This window comes from Patiria miniata, unplaced genomic scaffold, assembly GCF_015706575.1.
Source record: "Patiria miniata isolate m_02_andy unplaced genomic scaffold, ASM1570657v1 HiC_scaffold_7, whole genome shotgun sequence".
In the NCBI taxonomy this organism is placed as follows: domain Eukaryota; kingdom Metazoa; phylum Echinodermata; class Asteroidea; order Valvatida; family Asterinidae; genus Patiria; species Patiria miniata.
The window spans coordinates 4247732-4266467 of NW_024037074.1; the positions used below are offsets into that span (position 1 = coordinate 4247732).

Sequence of the window (18736 nt, forward strand, 5' to 3'; positions counted from 1 at the left end):
GTGGTATGTGGAACACAGCCGCACTACAGCCATGTGGTTACGTTCTTTCAGCAAAAACGAAAACGGTTCACACACATCCCTATGTGATTTTGTTTTCGTTTTACTGAAAAAAAAACTGAACTTTTTTTGTGATCCGTGGACAGAACCCTAAAACGGTGGTTGTGTTTAAAATTCCTAAACTTTAAAAGCACATGAGCTTATGAATTGGACTTTCATATCCTCGATTTTGAAAGTGCTACATGCAGTACTTCACTAAAACAACGGTCCCAACATTTGGGTTTCGTTGTGTTTTTTTAACTCACCCTGTATAGACACGTTTGCCATTTTATTTGCAAATAATTTGTTTACCATATGCTAGTCTTTTAGTTATTGAAGGTAATTACTTTCGAGAATATCAACAACAGTTGATATGGGTCACAATTCTCCGATTCATTGTTGATCAGAGTTAATTTCTCGTAATAGGGACAATTAGAAATAGTGCGGGTAGGGAAACGCATGGGCTGGGGGAGAAAAATGACGATTGTGTCACTTTTTTGTGTAGTTATATCTACATGATCTAAACATTTGGCTGTAGATCATGGAGGAAGGAATAGATGTACAGTTATGATGACAGTTTACCCAAATGGAATAACCACGCAATATGTTGATCTAAAGGCAAAGGGCCTGTAGGATTAGTTTGCATGCATTTATCTCAAATGTAACCTACCGAATTATTGAGAAGTTTGCTTGGATTAAATGATTATCACACTCGTACTAAACACCCCAAGACATCATTCCGTCTGGATTGCTATCGATTTTGAAAGCAAGAAATATGAATGATTCCCAAAGATCGGTCAGTTGACTGATTTTTGGAAATATCGACGAAATCGTGTTTCGCGAACAAAAGGTTGTGCATGTTTTTTTCCCACAAATTTCTCTAAAAAGTGATGATGAGTGGTGTTATTGGAAGCGAACAAACATGCATAAAAGCAAATGATGCTATATACGCCTTTAACATTCCGTATCCCGTACGTATACTATACTCGGCCATACGGTCGCTGCTGTCTCATGCATGCGCGGTTACAATGTGTTGTGGACTGACAGTAATTATCAAGTGCGGGAGATGACTCCATGGTGTATTGTCCGTCATGACCTCTGCGCACCCAACCACGTCAGAGAACACGCGTCGCCTTTAATAAATTATATACGCGGCACCGCTACCATAATTGATTTGCAAATTATTCATTGTGAACTGATCAGCCAATTGGTTTTTCACATGTGCAGTGTACTGCCATTGCGTAAGAGCTAATGCTTGACTGCACTCGTTGGATACCATACCAATTGGTTGCTATTTGCACATCAGCGGCCGCGTGAATAAATATAGATATAGATGGCGGTGTTGAGTGAGCGTTTGCGGATCACACGACTGATTCAATAACAAGGATGTGATCGTACGCACATGCGCTTGGCTCTTGTGCTGTGTATGTATATTTCCGTCGTTGCTTATACCATGGAGCTCCATGCTTATATAAGCCTTTTGAATTGCAGTCAAGGCATTTGATGTGGTGCAAGCACGATAAGTACTCATCGTACGAACCTATTGCTAGATCTACGACCAGACAAAATAAAATGGACTTTAACACTTGAACGCCAGACTGGTCCATACCGCCGTAATACCATGGAGCTATACCCTCAACACGCCTGGTCTTACAGATCGCAGCGACATTCATCAGAACGGAGGAGGCACGTCTCGTCATCACGGACCAGCGTCAATGTGACCTACTCTTCCATATCTCGGTGGGCTGTACTGCGATGCAAACGTACGGTGTTATCATCATACCGCACTATTCTTTTAGTATCTGTACTAGCACCAATGACTGTAGCCTTACTTCTGTTGAGGCCCTCCGCTTACGCTCTCCAGGATGAACTGGGACACATATTAACTGTACAGGGTATTCAAGACAACGCCTACATTTCGACAACAAACAGCAGTTGGAGGTAAGACCTGTTATAATATTGCAATTACGGAAAGTGTTGCATCCAGACCCCCCCCCCCCACGCGCCACCCCCCCCCCCCCCCCACCCGCCACCCCCCATATATCTCAATGAAGGTCGGAAATTGCAAAAATGTTGAAAAGACACGCCTCGATCTGGGGAAAGAGTTCCATACCCGGACATCACTTGACAACCTGTGCACAAACCCTTTGCGACATGTCTGAAAAAAAGTGCCGTGTTTTCTGCGTAAATGCTTCAACATATATTCCCTGCTAAATTTGACGGATGGCATGTTGCAACCTGATGCTGTTTTGACTTCATATATCATCTCCATGAAGGTCAGTCATTGCAACAATGATGATAAGATGTATCCGGGACTGAGAAAAAAATCCAATTTTGTAATAGGAAATACTTAGAAAATGGTCTTGACTCTCCATAGACTTTGTACCCAACCGCTGAAGTGTTGTCCTGTTGCAACATGCATTCTTTCCAATTTGACTTTTTAGGGCACGTTATCGCTTTGTGATGGCTGATAGGTCACTGCAGGGAAAATCAGTGATGTCCATGTTTCGAATTCTTCCCGAATCGGGTTCTGAGGACCTTTCAAATTGTAATTTGAAAATGCACTCGACTCGATTATCTCCATGTACTTTGGAGTTTGGACACAACCAAATGGCATATGGATACTACACTCTACAGTCTGTCCCCATGACAATGTGGTACAATGTGGCCAAAACCCTAGGCCCACTCACGTAAATGTTCTTTAAATGGAACAATTATAATATATATTATATACATGTACCTCCTGCACGAGGAGGGGAATCGTATACATAGGTAATTATACCGCGACGTGCGAGTTCGAGTACGTAGCTGTATGGTGTCCCAGTTAACCGTGTGCTCACACATACTGACCCACCCAAAAGCCACGTCATTATTCACCTGTATAATTACGGCGAGCCTTAATTATATTTCCTACTCTGTTTGATTTCCGATTTTGGATATTATGCATGTCTTCATGCGTACATGAAGAATGTCATAGCTGAAAATATGAATACGTGAAAGCGCATGCATGACCAAGTGAACGGTAGGCTACATGTTGCTTGTCAGGTGAATTATGGAGGTAGGATGCATAATGTTCCCCAATACATATGTTCCCCAATTTAACCCTGACCATCTAACCCTAACCCTAACCCTAAGGATTTGGGGTCTAACCCTAACCCTAACCCTAAGGATTTGGGGGAACATAGGTATTGGGGAACATAGATATTGAGGAACAATGGGTATAGGCCAAGCCTTTCACCAAGGCCATCGTGGCTTAACTTTCCAGCATTCAACGCCTGGAGATGAAGACCACACATGCGAATGGCGAAGCAACGAAGGCCTTTTCTAACTTGTCGAGAAATTCTTATGTTTTTCTATATAATCTCGATATTTGCTACTCCAAAAGGGTAGCAAAATTCCAACCAATCATCAGCCTTTCGTGCGTGCGTGGCTACTACCCGGACGCATCGACGTGCCCGGATGCTTGCACAAAATTTAAAAACAAAAAATGCGAGTCTAGTTTTCCACGAGATCGTGACCGCGTAATTGTTCTTACATTATCTTATTTTAACTTTACTTATAAACGTATTTCAAGTATTATTTGAGTGTATGAACTTATTTTTCATCTGAACTTACAGTTATTTGCTCTTACGTTTTCCTTACTCACCCTTCTTTTAAAAATAGAAGCGACTAGGCAAAATCCACGTTGTGATTGGTTAGCCTTCAGCACTCTTTTTATTTCCATAATTCAACAAAATCAAGTTGGGAAAGGCCTCGTGGCTTTGCCACTCGTGCATGCTGACTTAATCTTTGCTCCAGTCGCTTCGGGTCTTCACAACACCACTGCTCTAGCCACGATGGCCTGGGCGAAAGGCTAGTATAGACCCCGAATTATGGTAGTTGATGTGTTTCACTCAGATTTCTCACACCCGTGACTGCTTTACAACCGAACGGAAGCAGCGTGAATGCAACGCAACAAACCGTCAAAGTAACGCCAAACACCAACAGGTACGGTATGAGGAAAAAAACACTGGTTTCTGCATAGCTTATCATTCACTGTGCGCCATCGATTTCATCGCAACTTCAATCATTACACTACACTATTTGGGGTCTACCCGATGTCAGTGGTGTATCCAATGGGGGGGGGGGGGGGGGGGGGGCAGAGGGGGCAGTCTGTCAGATTTTTGTCACAATTTTTTTGTTCAGCAATTAATTCAATAAATGGTTAACGAGTTTTAACATCAATCCCCAAATCGAAACCCCCCTCAAAAAGCATTACAATGCGCCGTGAAAATGAATCTATAATTTGCAGTATACATAATAATGGTCCTTTTTAAGAGCGCCCCCACTTGGAAGATAGGTACCAGCCCCCCCCCCCCCCCCCGCCCCATTTTTTTTTTAATTTAAGGTGGCCAAGTGTCCAGAGAGAAAAAAAATGTCTACATTTCAGCGCGGATAGGCGGTTGCCTCCTCCTCCCCCCCCCCCCCCCCGACATGCAAAGCTGGATACACTACTGCCCGATGTTCCCCAATACCTTGAGTTCCCCAATACCGATGTTCCCCGAAATCATTAGGGTTAGGATTAGGGTTAGGGTTTGGGTTAGGGTAAGGATTTGGGGGATTTTTTGTTATTATGCTTATATACATGTGCATGCATGTATGTTCAGTGGCTGTCTTTGAACCGCTTATGGCATCGGTGGGGGTACTTGATGGTGGTTTTATTGCAATAGCTTATAGTACGGCAGATTGGCGATAAGATTATTCAGTTTGACGATAAAGGCATGGCATTTGGCACACCGTTAGTCAGACCACGCTCCATGGTCAGACTATAGCCCTGTCCGCACTGGCCTTTTTTTGGTCAAACTAACCGAGACTATGGGTACTTTTCCCATTTTAAGTCCAGTGCGGACAGCCTAGGACGTTTTCCTCTCGGTTACTTTTCCTGAGTCCAGCGGTTACTTTTACTGGCCAACTGCTGCCCAGGAAAACTTCCCACGCGCCCAGGAAAACTGACCAGGTCACTTTTCCCGAGACGATAAGTCCAGTGCGGACAGTGTGAGTCGGTAAAAGCGGCTCAGGAAAGCGTACATCCGGCCCGAGCGCCCTGTTATGCATACAGAGACCGCACGAACCTGCACGTGCGGTGGCTGAACATTTTGTAGAAACACGCTGCAAGCGGTAAAATCTCGTTAAAATATATATTTCAACGGACAAAAATACATATACACAGAGAAGAGAGATCACGTTCTGAGAATTAATTTGCGGAAATTCTCTTTCTCCACCGATGTATGTTATTTTTCACGATCCAAATTCGTCCTGATACGCTACTGTAGTCATGCACGGAACATCATGGTACGTCCGGTACCGTACGTAGGCCGTAGTCACTGGTTCCTGCCCACATCATAGCTTCGATTCTGTAAGCATGCGATGGGAACCAACGAATACTGATGGCACTGCTGCCGCACGGAACATCGTACAGCGGCATGGCTTCGACGACGTGCATCACAAAATGCTTCAGAATGATGGCACTGCTGCCGCACGGAACATCGTACAGCGGCATGGCTTCGACGACGTGCATCACAAAATGCTTCAGAATTATAGGCCTTTTCGTCAAGATTTAGCGTGTCAAGATGAAATAATATCGTGTAAACGATTATGTTGTGCATGCAAATGGCATGTGTAATATTACTGTGCGTATCGGCGGCTGAAAATGTGATCGGCAATTTGTTTTCTGTGTACGGTGAGTCATTTTACTGACACTGTGACAGCTCGGTTACTTCTCCCACGCGGTCTGGGTAAATTTTCCCGTGTCGAAAGTCCAAGTGCGGACAGTGGTCACATTTGACCATTTCTCATTTTACCATCGTCTCGGTAAAACCTTCCAAAAAAAAAGTCCAGTGCGGACAGGGCTTTAGTCATGGGAAAGATATTTGACCATCGCAGATGTGTCCTTTGCAAAAAATATCATAGGATAACAAGACAATTCCAAATTTTTCTAAATAGCGGCCATTGCAGTTTTTCTATGATATTTTTTCAAAGGACAAATCGGCGATGGCCGTAGAGCAAAATATCTTTTCCAAGACCGTGTGCCAAGTTTCGTGTTTTTAATCATCAAATAAACAATGCCATCATATTGTGCACCAATCTGCCTGACTATTAGGCAAAAAGAATGCGGCCGTATCGTAAGTCCGACGCCTCATAAGATTTTGTCGGACCAATGAGGCGTCGGATTTACGAGCGGACCCAAAAAGAATTGACCTATCGCGGTAGAATCGCATCAATTAACGCTGCTTGTGAACTATTGTCCAATTACATGATATACACAATTATTAATGGACGCGGAATCTGAGACAAACGAAACTTAGTGTACACAATTCCATAGGGTTGTCTAAGGGGCGTGGCCAACTCGTGAAACGGCGATAGGTCAATTACAGTACTTCTGCTTCCGGTTCTGCAATCGACCCAATGCCTTCATTTCCCGACTGTTACACTTTATATACGCAATCGATCCGTCTTACTTACAACCGCTGTTTTCGTAAGGAAATTAAATTCTCTATTTTGTTTAAGTATCGCAGAAGCAGAGTAAAGGCAGGGTACTATTGTTCTTTTCTCGGGTGACCAGTTTGGATAGCATTATTGATATAAATGAAATTACAGCCGAAACTACACACTTGGTGTGTTGTGAATAATATATATGTAGGAAATACTAAGCACACGCACACAAGTGTGTATTTGCCAGCAATCGGGGACCACCTATTGTCCCTCTTTTGCTTGTACTCTCAATTTTTAGGAAGACCTCCCATAATTTTTTTTCTCGCAAAATTCGGGGCCTTTCGGAATTTAGCACCGTATTGACCTCTGTATTTTTCAACGTCCCCTATTGAATGCAGAAACAAACTCACGCACACACACAAATTCCCGGTTTCCCTATCTTTTTTGCAACTGCACGTAATCTGAAACTGATACGTATTTTTTCTTGGAATCAAAGCGAAGTGTGTCCAGTGCTTAGTAATAATAAAAAAGGGGGGCTATTTTTAGTTTCGATCGACCTACTTGTGAAAATTATGTTTAAGGAAACGTTGGTGTTCATAATCTCTAGTGGGAATTGGAAATAGTGTGCATAAAATGTAGTTTAAAGGGAATGTACAACATTTTGCTTTTGCTGCAATTTTCAGAAATAAATGGATTGGAGGATTCGAATGTTATAGCAAATATTGTTTAACTGACTTGCCTCACGTTTTGGGCTTGTAGACGGTGGAAAACCTATAAAACCAATCATGTTCTTGTAGTCTGGTTCCCTGACCCCACTTAAGGTGAAACGGAACAATTTATAGACTTCGGGGAATTGTAAGGTCAGAGAATTAGTCTAGCAGGCTTGTATCCCTTCACAAGTGTGAAGTCAATTGCAAAGAAAATGCGGAATAACTAGATATGAAAAATTAGGAGCAGTTTTTGAAGAAAAATACAGATTTCTTGAAAATGTCAGCACACCAGGAGCCACGATTTTACAGGATGCTTTAGACTGTCATTCCCTAACAATCCAGTATGGTATTTCGTGATTATTTGATTATTTCGGGGTTTTTTTATGTTTGCAAATGTTGTATCTTCCCTTTAAATACTCGTAAGTGTCCTTATATAAAACTGCGAAATGTGATCATGCGAATGTACGACTTGTGACAACGGTTCCCTCTGGAATGCGGTTTTAAAAAAAGAACATGACACTGGAACGTGTTGTGCTAATTTCCGTTCTTGTGAAATGTATGAAGCTAAAAGACTCCCCTTTTGGGTAAAATTATTGTAAACTTCACTTTGTAAAACGTTTGAAATGGTCCACGCTTCCTGAAAACTCGGGTCATTGTTTCTGTGATGTCATTTAAGGCACACTCTGTTCAGATTAGGGGACTTGTCTCCAGTTGAGGGGTGCATACCTATGTTCCCCAACACCTATGTGCCCCAACCCTTTCCCTAATCCTAACCCTCTAACTCTAACCTCCTTTTTTTAAGATTTTGGAGAACATAGGTATTGGGTTCCCCAACCCTAACCCTAACCCGCCCAATTCTAAGGATTTTAGGTAGGGAACATAGGTATTGGGGCACATCGTGTAGACCCCAATTTGAGCACTCAACATCTTGCTTTTGGAAAACATTGCAATTATACATTGTATTGTGTTACATTTGCTCATCGACTTACTGTCAGGTGCTGCAAAAACAACAACAAAACAACAACAATATAAAAATAGTTATAATTTACCAAGCAACAAAATCTAAAATTCTGGCAACTTTTGGTGCCAAAGCAGCGTATTACATGTACACTACAGTTTATGTCTTGAACGACATCACGGTTTTCTTCAGCAATATGGAAGTTCGCATTAGCATGAAAAAAGGCAACAAAACACTCTTCACAATGACAAACATGAAGATTGAAAATGTGTATGAAGATTGAAGTTGTTTTTTTTCAAAGACTCATTAAAAAAATATTCCATGGTACTCTACAAACGACTGCGATGCACTCCGGCCAAAATGCTTGGGACACTTCCTGAGCGTGCCCCGGTCAATGCTATATTCTCTCCAGCTGATGGAGCACACACCGCGCAATGAGAGACAACCTTGAACGGGGGCTGGGGGTTGGGGGCCCAGCAAGATTTGGCCAGGATTGTAGATTCTGCCTTTTAATATTAAAAATTGTAACCTCAGGAAACACTGTTCAATGTGTAGAAACACTTTTGAGTATGTTTGAACTGTGTACATGTAATGCTATAAAAGATGCAATCTTTTGTTTGAATTGAGAATTCCATGTATATGTTAAATTTACATGACGTACTAACACAATATCCGTATACTCTGCAGTGGATCTCGCCTAACATAAACCTTTAATTAGGTTTTTACAAACAAAATTTAAATCAATACTTAAATTATTCGCTCGATTGACGTAGTGTATACACTGTGCACGTCGAATGCTAACTTCTGTACCAATTCACGGGAAGGACTGGAGATACACAATGAAATACAAGCACCGGGCAACATTTGCAGCAGTATCAATGATAAACATTTCCAACATAATTATTATTTTTTTTGCTCATCAAAATATTGACCAAGGCGTTGCTATTGAAGTAAAATCTATAATATGATAATGCTGCTGTTTCTTTCTTTTTTTTGCACTTCCGCCTTACTGAGTCATCCAGATGATATTGACTGCACAACTTTTTTTTTCTAAATTAACGTAATTAGATATGACTAACACCTGTAAAGATGTCACCCATTTTCATTTCATGTCACTCTCATTGCAAAACTGATCCATGTGAAATTATTCAATACATGTAGTTACCAGACTTGATGATGATTACATTGGGATGAAATCCAGGGATATCACCAGAGATATCTGATTACATTGTCATAAATGCCACCCATTTATTTTTTCAAAATGCATTCTTAAAAAATGCGGATCGGTTTTCATTCGGAATTCGGGTCAAATTTTTACCCAACACTGTTTTTGGGTCAAAATGACTTTTTTTTTATTGCGCCCAACGACACCCTTGCGGTCAAATTGCTCAGAAAAAGAGACTTAATACACCCTTAATACGGGAGCTAAGAAGTAAATAACCTCTAATGAATCAGGCGTTACAATCCTGCTGTCTGAAAAGTTACCGCCAGTTCAAAAAGTACATCCCCTTCCCTGCCATGCCTTCTTCACCAACAGTCGGATCATATTGCAAGCAAGCACTGTGACTAATCAAATTCAGTCAACAGACAAAAATCAGATAATGGTAGGCACAGCTGGCTTATCAATCACCTACAGTTAAAGTATAGCTGTATCAAGTTACATAAACAGTCACAGCCAGTCAGCATGTGTGCTGTGAGCTCAACTGTCAATAACAGTCACTTGACTGATTTTGTCTGAAAGTACAACTTTGCACAGAACGTATGTTTACATAGGAGGGTTAACAATAGAAAACTGCCAGGATTGGGTCTAAAACTGCGCTACTCACATAACATTATAATTATTCATTGTTTATTCTTACAAGTTTGTTAGCGTGAACATTTTTCCCTATAGGCCGTATTCACACAATCTAGGACTCAGTATTTGTAACTGGGTTTTTTTGGGTTATCTTTGTAGTAGTTTTGCACAGAAGTACGCCAACCACTACTGTGAGAACGACACGGATTTTCTCTTTGACCTGCACGACATCATGGATCGGAAATGGAGGAAAAATGTAACCAACTTGGAGGAATTTAGGTAAGCCTTATTTACCCCCTCCGCCCGGAAACCGCTGTCCATGCTATAACCTGATAGGGGCATTGTTTTACTTCGACAACATTATTGGAAGCTGAGACATGGATTCGATTGTCAAGTTACAAAGTCATAGCCTAATACATTGACAATCAAGTATATCTAATGCTGAGGTTTTGCAAAGTAAAACATCCAAGTGCAATTACCTGCACTTGTCAACGTCTTGTAGACGTAGCAAGGCTCACTAAACATATATTGATTAAGAAGTAGTCAACACAAATTTGCCATAGTGATTAAAAAATATATGGTTTCTTCCGCTATTAGTCTCTTGGTCTGCACTGAGGTTTGCAAGCGGAAGGGGTGGGGAATTTTTCCCCTCTGGCGATATGTCTCTTCTTTCTTTTCAACGGTAGCCCCAGAACATCCAAACTATATAAAAGGCGCTACTAGTAGTGATAACCCCTTTTCAACCACGTCCACGAAGGAAACAATGGGGCCACATTTTGATGAAAAATGACACGCCCCCCCCCCGCCCCCCACGGATATGAAACCCGGATACGCTATTATTACAATGTACTTTGAGTTTCATGACCTCTGGATAGCAAACACCTCTAGAAGTACTGACATTTGTTAATGGCACAGGGCTGGTTAACCAACAGACGGTCGCATAATTGGGCACTTCAGTCATGCTTCAGTGGCGTAGTCAGGGGGAGGAAGGGAGGGGGGGGGGCGGCGGTATTTTAACCCCCAATATTTTGTGAAGAGTGCCTTTTTTCACGGGCGCCCTCTATTGGAATGTCGCGCGAACGTCTGCAATTATGCCGCCATGAAAAGCGCCACCTATTATCCGAGAGTGCCCGTGCATGGACATGCGGTTTGAACATTGCCTCGTACATGTCCAGCCTCCTCCCCCCCCCCCCCCCCCCCCGCTTTTTAAGCTCTGGCAGGAGCTTCTTGGTGGTCGGTCGGTCGGTCGGTCCCCGCGGAAAATTGACCAAAATAAGCCCCTAAGTTTCCCATAAAATATAGCTACCAAATTTTCAAAAACAAATTTCAACAAAATAATTTACAAACGTAACAAAAACTGTTTGTAACAATTCGGAAAGATGTTTATGTGAACATTTTGTGAATGGAGGCAAAATATGTGCGGTAATGTTATAGTCTCGTGGCATTTATCACAAATCGCAATAAATCTAGGTATATATCTAAAATAGGGTGTTCCATATTTGCCAGCATCACAAATCGCAATAAATCTAGGTGTATATCTACTATAGGGTGTTCCATATTTGCCAGCTGCGTCGTATTTTTGGGGTCGCATTTTTAAACTCTGGCAGGGATCATTTTGATAGATTTCATGCAAGACATTCATGCAAGATGGCCAGATTTATTGTGCGCTCATACTTCTTTATTTTACGGAGGCCGGGTGACCGGTGTAAAAAAAAACCTGTGTATAGTATACCTTTCACTTTCAGCACGGATGGTGAGTGCCCTTTTTCACACATTCCCCCAATAAAAATTACCTTGCTACGCCAATGTGCACAGTCATTTTTTTTTCAGTTGAAGAAATAACAGTTACATGTATATATTTATGTTGTTGTTGTTTTTTTTAACCAGAAATGATCTACGGGCTGCTTTGGGAGACAAAGCCAGCTTGAATAACTTTATTCTCACAAGACAAAACACTAAGGCCGGAGCCAGGATCAACTTTGTATATAATGGCGGTTCTGTGAAGGTATCCAGCGTCTTCTGGAAGTCGCTAGCCAGTGTAAGTAGACACACTGGAAATCCTCGTCGACTCGCCAGAAATGAGGTTTTGACTTAAAAAGGGGAAAAAAGAAATGAATTCGAACGTAATGAAATTCGGACTTTTTTATTTCCCTTTAAAAAAAAATTCTCCAAAGCCGCAAATTAGAAAAGGAAAATAAACAAATTAGAAAAATGTGGTTTCGAACTCGCACCCTCCGATCTCAAAACCATGGCATAACCAGCTGAGCCATCGGAGAGCTCGACAGCCAACCGTAATTTATGGCATTTATTATGGCATCACTACGATGTTGTTTGGGGAAAAAAATCGCGTACCGGCTACGGTTAGATTTTACCCTCTACGGTTACATTTTACCCGCTACGGTTAGAGTTCACCCGTACGGTTAGATTTTACCCCGCTTTACTGTGGATAGCCCTTGACCCGTGCAGAAGCCGTTTTTGGATTCTAGCTAGTGGATCGAAAGGGGTTGCCTAAATTTCCGCGTTGCACTCGCTGGTCCAGCACGTAGTTGTTGACGGTTTGAAAGGCTCTAGAGAAGGCGACTGAACTTTTTATAAAAGTTAATGAATGATGTCGTTTACAGACTGTTGTTGTGAGGTCGTGGTGTTGGCATGGAAACAGCAGTCTTTCACCAGAATACAAAGTAATACAAGTTTGGGAACACGTAACAGACATCGTGATAATGGAAGTGTTTAACTTGCAATTCTGTCGTCAGGGTTTTCACGAAGGGACGAATTTAGCCACAGGCTGTTGAACAGTGGTTTAAAGAAAAATTCGGGTTTTAACCCTAAAAGGGCCGGGTTATTTTGGCCATCTCTCAGCCGGGGGGGGGGGGGGGGGGGCGGATTCCCCCAAGATCTCGGCCATGATCTTGAATTTTGAAACTCGGTACATGCATAGAGCAACTCATCATGAACATACCCTGCGCGGCAACCCGTGGTCCGATTTTTATGTTTTTGGTATCAAAAGATGCGCAAGGCTCGAGGCTAAAAAGTCATAACAGCTCGGTTCGCGAAAAAAAAAAAAATCAAGGCTATCACGGAAAAATTGGGGGGGGGGATTCCGCCCCTGGCCCTTTTAGGGTTAACTTGGTCACTTTATGAAATAAAGATTTCGCCAATTTGTTGACTAATTTTTGATACAAATAGTAAGCTGAGATGATAAAGTTCAAAGATGTACCAATTACAGTATAATTGAACAATTAATTACGGACTAATTAATCTTCATAGAGATTTGCCTGTTCGTGAAAACTCAGAATCCCACAAGCGCATTGTTTTGAAGGGGAAATTTGTCCATACCAATTGCGCACTACATGTATATAGATTTGTCTCTTTGTGAAAACTGAAAATCCCACACGCGCGTCTCTTCGTGAAATTTCAAACGCCTTTTTTCAAAACGCGTTGTTTTTGCCCATTAGAACAACGTGATAAAGTGTGAATGGCGAGAAAACTGAAAAAAAAAAAACTCAGTTGAATTTTCCATACATTGATTGTCATGATTTTATTGATTTAAACTGATTTTGACCAAACAACAAAACTTCGTCAAAACGTTCGTTGCTGTTCACTTAACTGATTTCGGTCGGAATTTAAAAAAAATACGGATTTTTTGCCGAATTTGTCCTTTCAGATGCTTATACAGATATCCGTTTTCGTGACCAAACCATTGATGCCATCTAAGGGAAAAGCATCAATCGACGATGACTTATATTATTAATTCAGAAGGTGTAAGATAGCTGCTCTGTCCAGAATTTTTTTCCTCAGATACCCGAATTAATTCATAATAATAATGAACTATTCAAGATAAACATACATTTTATATTTTCGATTTTGCATAATTGTTTTCTCCTTTTTTCTTTCTTTTTTTTTTTTTTTTGCTTCAGGAAAAATTGTATAGATCGGGATTATACAACAGGTGCAGCGTAGTCGGTTCCAGCGGCATTCTAAATGGTTCTGGGTGCGGGCATAATATAGACACAGCTGACTTTGTTTTCAGGTAAGTCAATATATAGAATAATCGATATTGATGCCACTGACGTTGGTTAAACTCAAGACCCCTTGTCGATTGTAGGGAAATGCACTCACATCGACATTTCGAAGTGTGAGTAGGCCTAATGATTCACCTGTGTGTTTTTTTTATATCAACACCAAATGACGATATATACGTAAACACCAATTTTTTTGTTGTCCTATTTATATACCAAGAAAGAGTGTAATTCAACACATTATAGCCAGGTTTTTTTTGGCAGTGTATGCATTGAAAATGCTCGCTACAGTAGGGCAAACAGAAATGACGAAAAAGGAAATGATTTTATAAAACGGAAGTTAAATAGAAAAGGCTATAAAGGATATGAAGACAAAGCAAATAGTTATCAAAATGAAAGTTACACAATGCTATCGATCAACACAAACGTACGTGGAGGCGAGCTCTTGCATACACAACGTTGACGGCACAAGCTGGGTAAACTCCCGGGTAAATAACAGACCGTCAAGGGTTCAACATGCTGCTACAAAGCTAGTTTGGTGGTCGGTCGGTCGCTCCCCGGAAAATTTGCTTGTAAATTACATGTTCTTGTAACCACCTGTATTTCGAAGTAAAAATAACCACTGGGGATAGAGCATTTTTATATCTAGCAACACTCTTGTGGAATCATTTACCAATCACCATTCGTTTAGTCTCTTCATTTATTTCGAATTTGGTTCAAAGGATCTAAGGATCAATGCAGTTAGACGATTCTGTTTCTGCTCTGCTCAGTGTATGTTTATGTACATGTTACAGTTTGTGAACATGACAGATTCTTTTAATTCTTTATTGTGTAATATTGGTATACTTGTGAATTTACATGTGGTACTTGATTGCTGTTTGTATTTCACTGGTTTGTTTTAATGTTTTAACTAATTGACTTTTTAATGTAATTGTGCTGTGCTTGTGAACATGTCTTAAATCATTCGGGGTTTCACAGTGATGTGCGCCACCAAGAGTTTGCCACGGAGTGTCCATTTTTCAAGTTACTGTCAACAAAACACGGCCCATAATTTTGAACGAGCAGGCCTATCAGTAGACAACTACAGCTAATTTGTTGAGGATTAGGGCAGCGTTCTCCCACCCTAAACAAAATTATTGATAAAAGAAAAAAAGGCTTATAAAACCATTGACCGGACAAACTAACAATTTCAAATAGCCCGCGCTGTGAATTTGTCGACCAGCTCCCACAATGCACTGGGAAAAGTGAACTCTCCTTGGCAAACTCTTGGTGGCGCACTGCATAAATTGTGAAAGGCCAGGATTAAACAGGTGCAAAATATTAAAAAAAAACCATATTTTTTTTTTCAGATTTATTTTTCCTGCAGATTTTCACAATCCACGGCCATATAACATTTGGTCGTACGTACTACTGTTCCCCTTTTTTCTGACTAGACATATATTAATTCTCCAGTTTGAAAAATTCCACTCGCTTTTGAAAAATACTACACGTTTATTTTTCTTATAATTCGCTTTATAGATTCAACTTAGCTGACGTCAACGACTACGCAGTAGATGTGGGATCTAAAATAAACTTCACAACCCTTAATCCTTCCATACTATATGCAAAGTAAGTATTTATTTTTGATCTTTAATCCAAATCCAAATCCAAATGATCCACATCCACATCCAAACCCAAATCCAAATCGAAATCCACATCCACATCCAAATCCTAATCCACATCCACATCCAAACCCAAATCTAAATCCAAATCCACATCCACATCCAAACCCAAATCCAAATCCAATTTTCGACATAATGTTTTGCATCAGGACAAACATCAATTAATGTATGAACATTAATTAAGATAAACGTGGATGGGGGTCCCCAAAAAGCGAAGAAAACTAGCAATTGAAAAGGATAAAAGTAAATAAAATAGTCAAACAAATAGGAATACATGAGAAAAATATTGTGTATATAATGGGTATAAAATGAGATCATAACATAATGACATGAACGGGTACTCACATAAGCAATATAAATGTGTACATGGATAAGACCATAGAAGTAAGTGCCCCGTTGCGACCCCGTTGCGGGCAGATGCATTATTTCGACGAGATTTTTGAGAAACAACCATTTATTTCAAAAGTTGCAATGTAATGGGCATTTGCGAATCTCTTGCCGCGGAAGAGTGGCACGATGTTTAATAAAAAAAAAATCTTCCTGACGTACCCATCCCTTGCCCGAAAGATAAACTCGTTAAAAAACGAAGTTGAATAAAAACAAACCCCGACTTTGTTGTCCGTGTACCCAGCATTTGATGAACATCAAATTTAACTCGAAAGTGACCGCGAACGCGATTTCGCAAAATGTTAAACACAACCCTTCAACTCTGTCAAATTCCGCTGCGAATGTTCCGTGACGTTTAATTCACTCCACCTTCCCCATTCACGTGAAATAGTAATTGGTTCTTATTAGGCCAAATAAAAAAAAAACATGTTTAGCGTCCCCTCCCGCTTTCTTTTTGGCGGACGCCTCTTTTTTTTAACCGAAAAAATGATAAATTATACTGGAGGGCCCTATACATGCAATAGAATAATGTTTAAAACTACCGCTTCGATGGAGTCACTGCTGTAGTGTCATGGGTATACATTGGATTACTAATCCGATGCTGTGAGTTCGATTCTCACGGATGCTTTTTATAATTTCTTCTTCTTTACTCCTTTTTTTCTCTTAAAAAGGTTGTTAGTCATTTTGAATATTTTTCTTTTACCAATATGTGGTTTGGAGGATTTTTTTTTCAAGGGAAAATAAAGTCCGAGAACCTGACTTGCAACTCAACGTACTTCGAAATACGCCCATAACGAATGTATGATGTACGGAAGAACATATCGCAGCCCGGTCGGGCGGCCATTTCGGAGGGAAAAAAGGGCCTCCCGCTTCCTTTTTTTTCGAAAAGGCAGGACTTTAAACATGTTTTTTTCTTTAATTTCTCCTTAGCTTTTCCAAACACAGGACAAAACATGAAAATAAAAACCACTTGTCGCACATTGTATTTGAACCGTACAGGTTGAATGCACTGAAGAAGAAAGCGGATCGCGAAACGTTTGCAGACATGTTGAAGCAGTTCCGGGGCAGTCACCTGTGGCTACCAGCGTTCGCGTTCAGGTGGAAGTACCAAGTGCTAGTCAAGGCTGCCGATGTTGCCCGGTCTTCCAAATACGTCCAGCCCATCTACGGTCATCCTCAACATTACGACACCGTGGCCAAGCTTTGGAAGGACACGTTGAATGGCACGGAAAGGACGACCACGGGTGAGAAAACTAGAAATGTTGTAATTTCTCGGTGTTAACCTTCGGATGGTCTTCGGGACATGATTGGTACAAAATATGCGTGAGAGGGACATGATGAAAACGAAATTGCGTATTAGGCTAAGTCATACTGAAAACATAGTATAAGGCATAAGTATGATGCGTATTTTGTTATGATGTCCCTATTAAGTCATAATTATGAGATATCAGTCATGACTTGGAATATACGTAGTTTTGTATTTCTTGAAGATTTTTAATTGGAGATTTTAAACAAAGAACCGTGTCAAAGGTCATGTGCGCTCCGTATATCTTTGATACATATAATAATAAGAGCAATAATTTATGAAGGGCCTCAAAGGCCAGGGCTATGAATTGGTTGTTACTCTCGGGATGAAGAGGATTTTTTTTTCTTCAATTAACTGCACTATGACTATGGAAAATATGACCTTGGGCATTAACATTATCCTACAGTCATGGCTGTATAAAGTATGGCCCCACTTGTGTGTGGCATAAGCTGCAAAACCTCATGAATTTTGACACAAGAATCAAATCGCCGAAATTCGCGGGAAACGGATGCCCCCCCCCAAGGATTTCAATAGATTGTTGAGTATCCAAATTCTAGTTATGGGGGGGGGGGAATGATTGTATTCTCATTTCTTTGTTGTTTCTCGCTATCTGGACAGGCTTCCACGTAATCTCCTCCATCTTTGACCTGTGCGATCAGATTGACGTCTACGGTTTCTGGCCTTTCAAAACGTCGCTGGAGGGCGCTGCTGTCCCGTACCACTACCACGATAAAATCAACGCCACCAGCGCTCACAGCTTCAGCAAAGAGTTCAAAGCATTGGTGGCGCTACATGATCGCGGTATTATCCAGTTGCATGTAGGTTCCTGTCTTTGAAGAAACCTGCATACAGCCATGTGGTTGCGAAGGGCGATTTCTAAAGGTTGCGTAACACTTTATTTTGAATGAAACTACATGCACACAGACATGCGTTTGCGGGTGAAATCTTTGAAAATTAATTTCTCCCGTTTGGAAGACCGTATCTTCATGCAACTTTCAGGGTTTATTGGCTTCCATTTTAATTTAACATTTGAATCATACTGATTATATTTTATGTGTAACACAACGTTCAAAAGGCCATGTTTTTTGGGGGTGCATAAATTTCACTGCTCTGTTATAACATCTAAGTATGTAATCGGATTAGCTTTGCCCATCAACGGCAGGCGCTTTGCCTTCGCAACCATATGGCAGTATAGACTTTAGTCATTATTAACTATTTTACTATATTAACTTACATTGGTAAGCTATTTTGGTAAGCTATTTATTAAATAGTACAGGGTGAGTAAAAAAACACGAAACACAAATGTCGGGACAATTGTTTGATTGAAGTTCTGCATGTAGCACTTTCGAAATCTAGGACATAAAAGCCCAATTCATAAGCTTTCTTTTAGTAC

General features: G+C 40.8%; 1 protein-coding gene across 4 annotated transcripts; it reads left to right on the top strand.

Annotated features, from left to right (window-relative positions):
- Positions 1–1317: 1317 nt before the first annotated feature.
- Positions 1318–18595, top strand: LOC119745817 (CMP-N-acetylneuraminate-poly-alpha-2,8-sialyltransferase-like). Of its 4 annotated transcripts, none has more exons than XM_038222433.1 (8): positions 1318–1977; positions 3934–4023; positions 10130–10249; positions 11858–12008; positions 13888–14000; positions 15508–15597; positions 17037–17281; positions 17962–18595. In XM_038222433.1, the coding sequence occupies exons 1-8, from the start codon at positions 1658–1660 to the stop codon at positions 18177–18179; spliced, it is 1347 nt and encodes a 448-aa protein (XP_038078361.1). In that variant the 5' UTR covers positions 1318–1657; the 3' UTR covers positions 18180–18595. The 4 variants fall into 4 exon arrangements, with proteins under 4 accessions (XP_038078361.1, XP_038078362.1, XP_038078363.1 ...); XM_038222434.1 differs by having other exon boundaries at positions 1319–1977; positions 10133–10249; XM_038222435.1 differs by lacking the exon at positions 3934–4023 and having other exon boundaries at positions 1321–1977.
- The last annotated feature ends 141 nt before the right edge of the window (positions 18596–18736 follow it).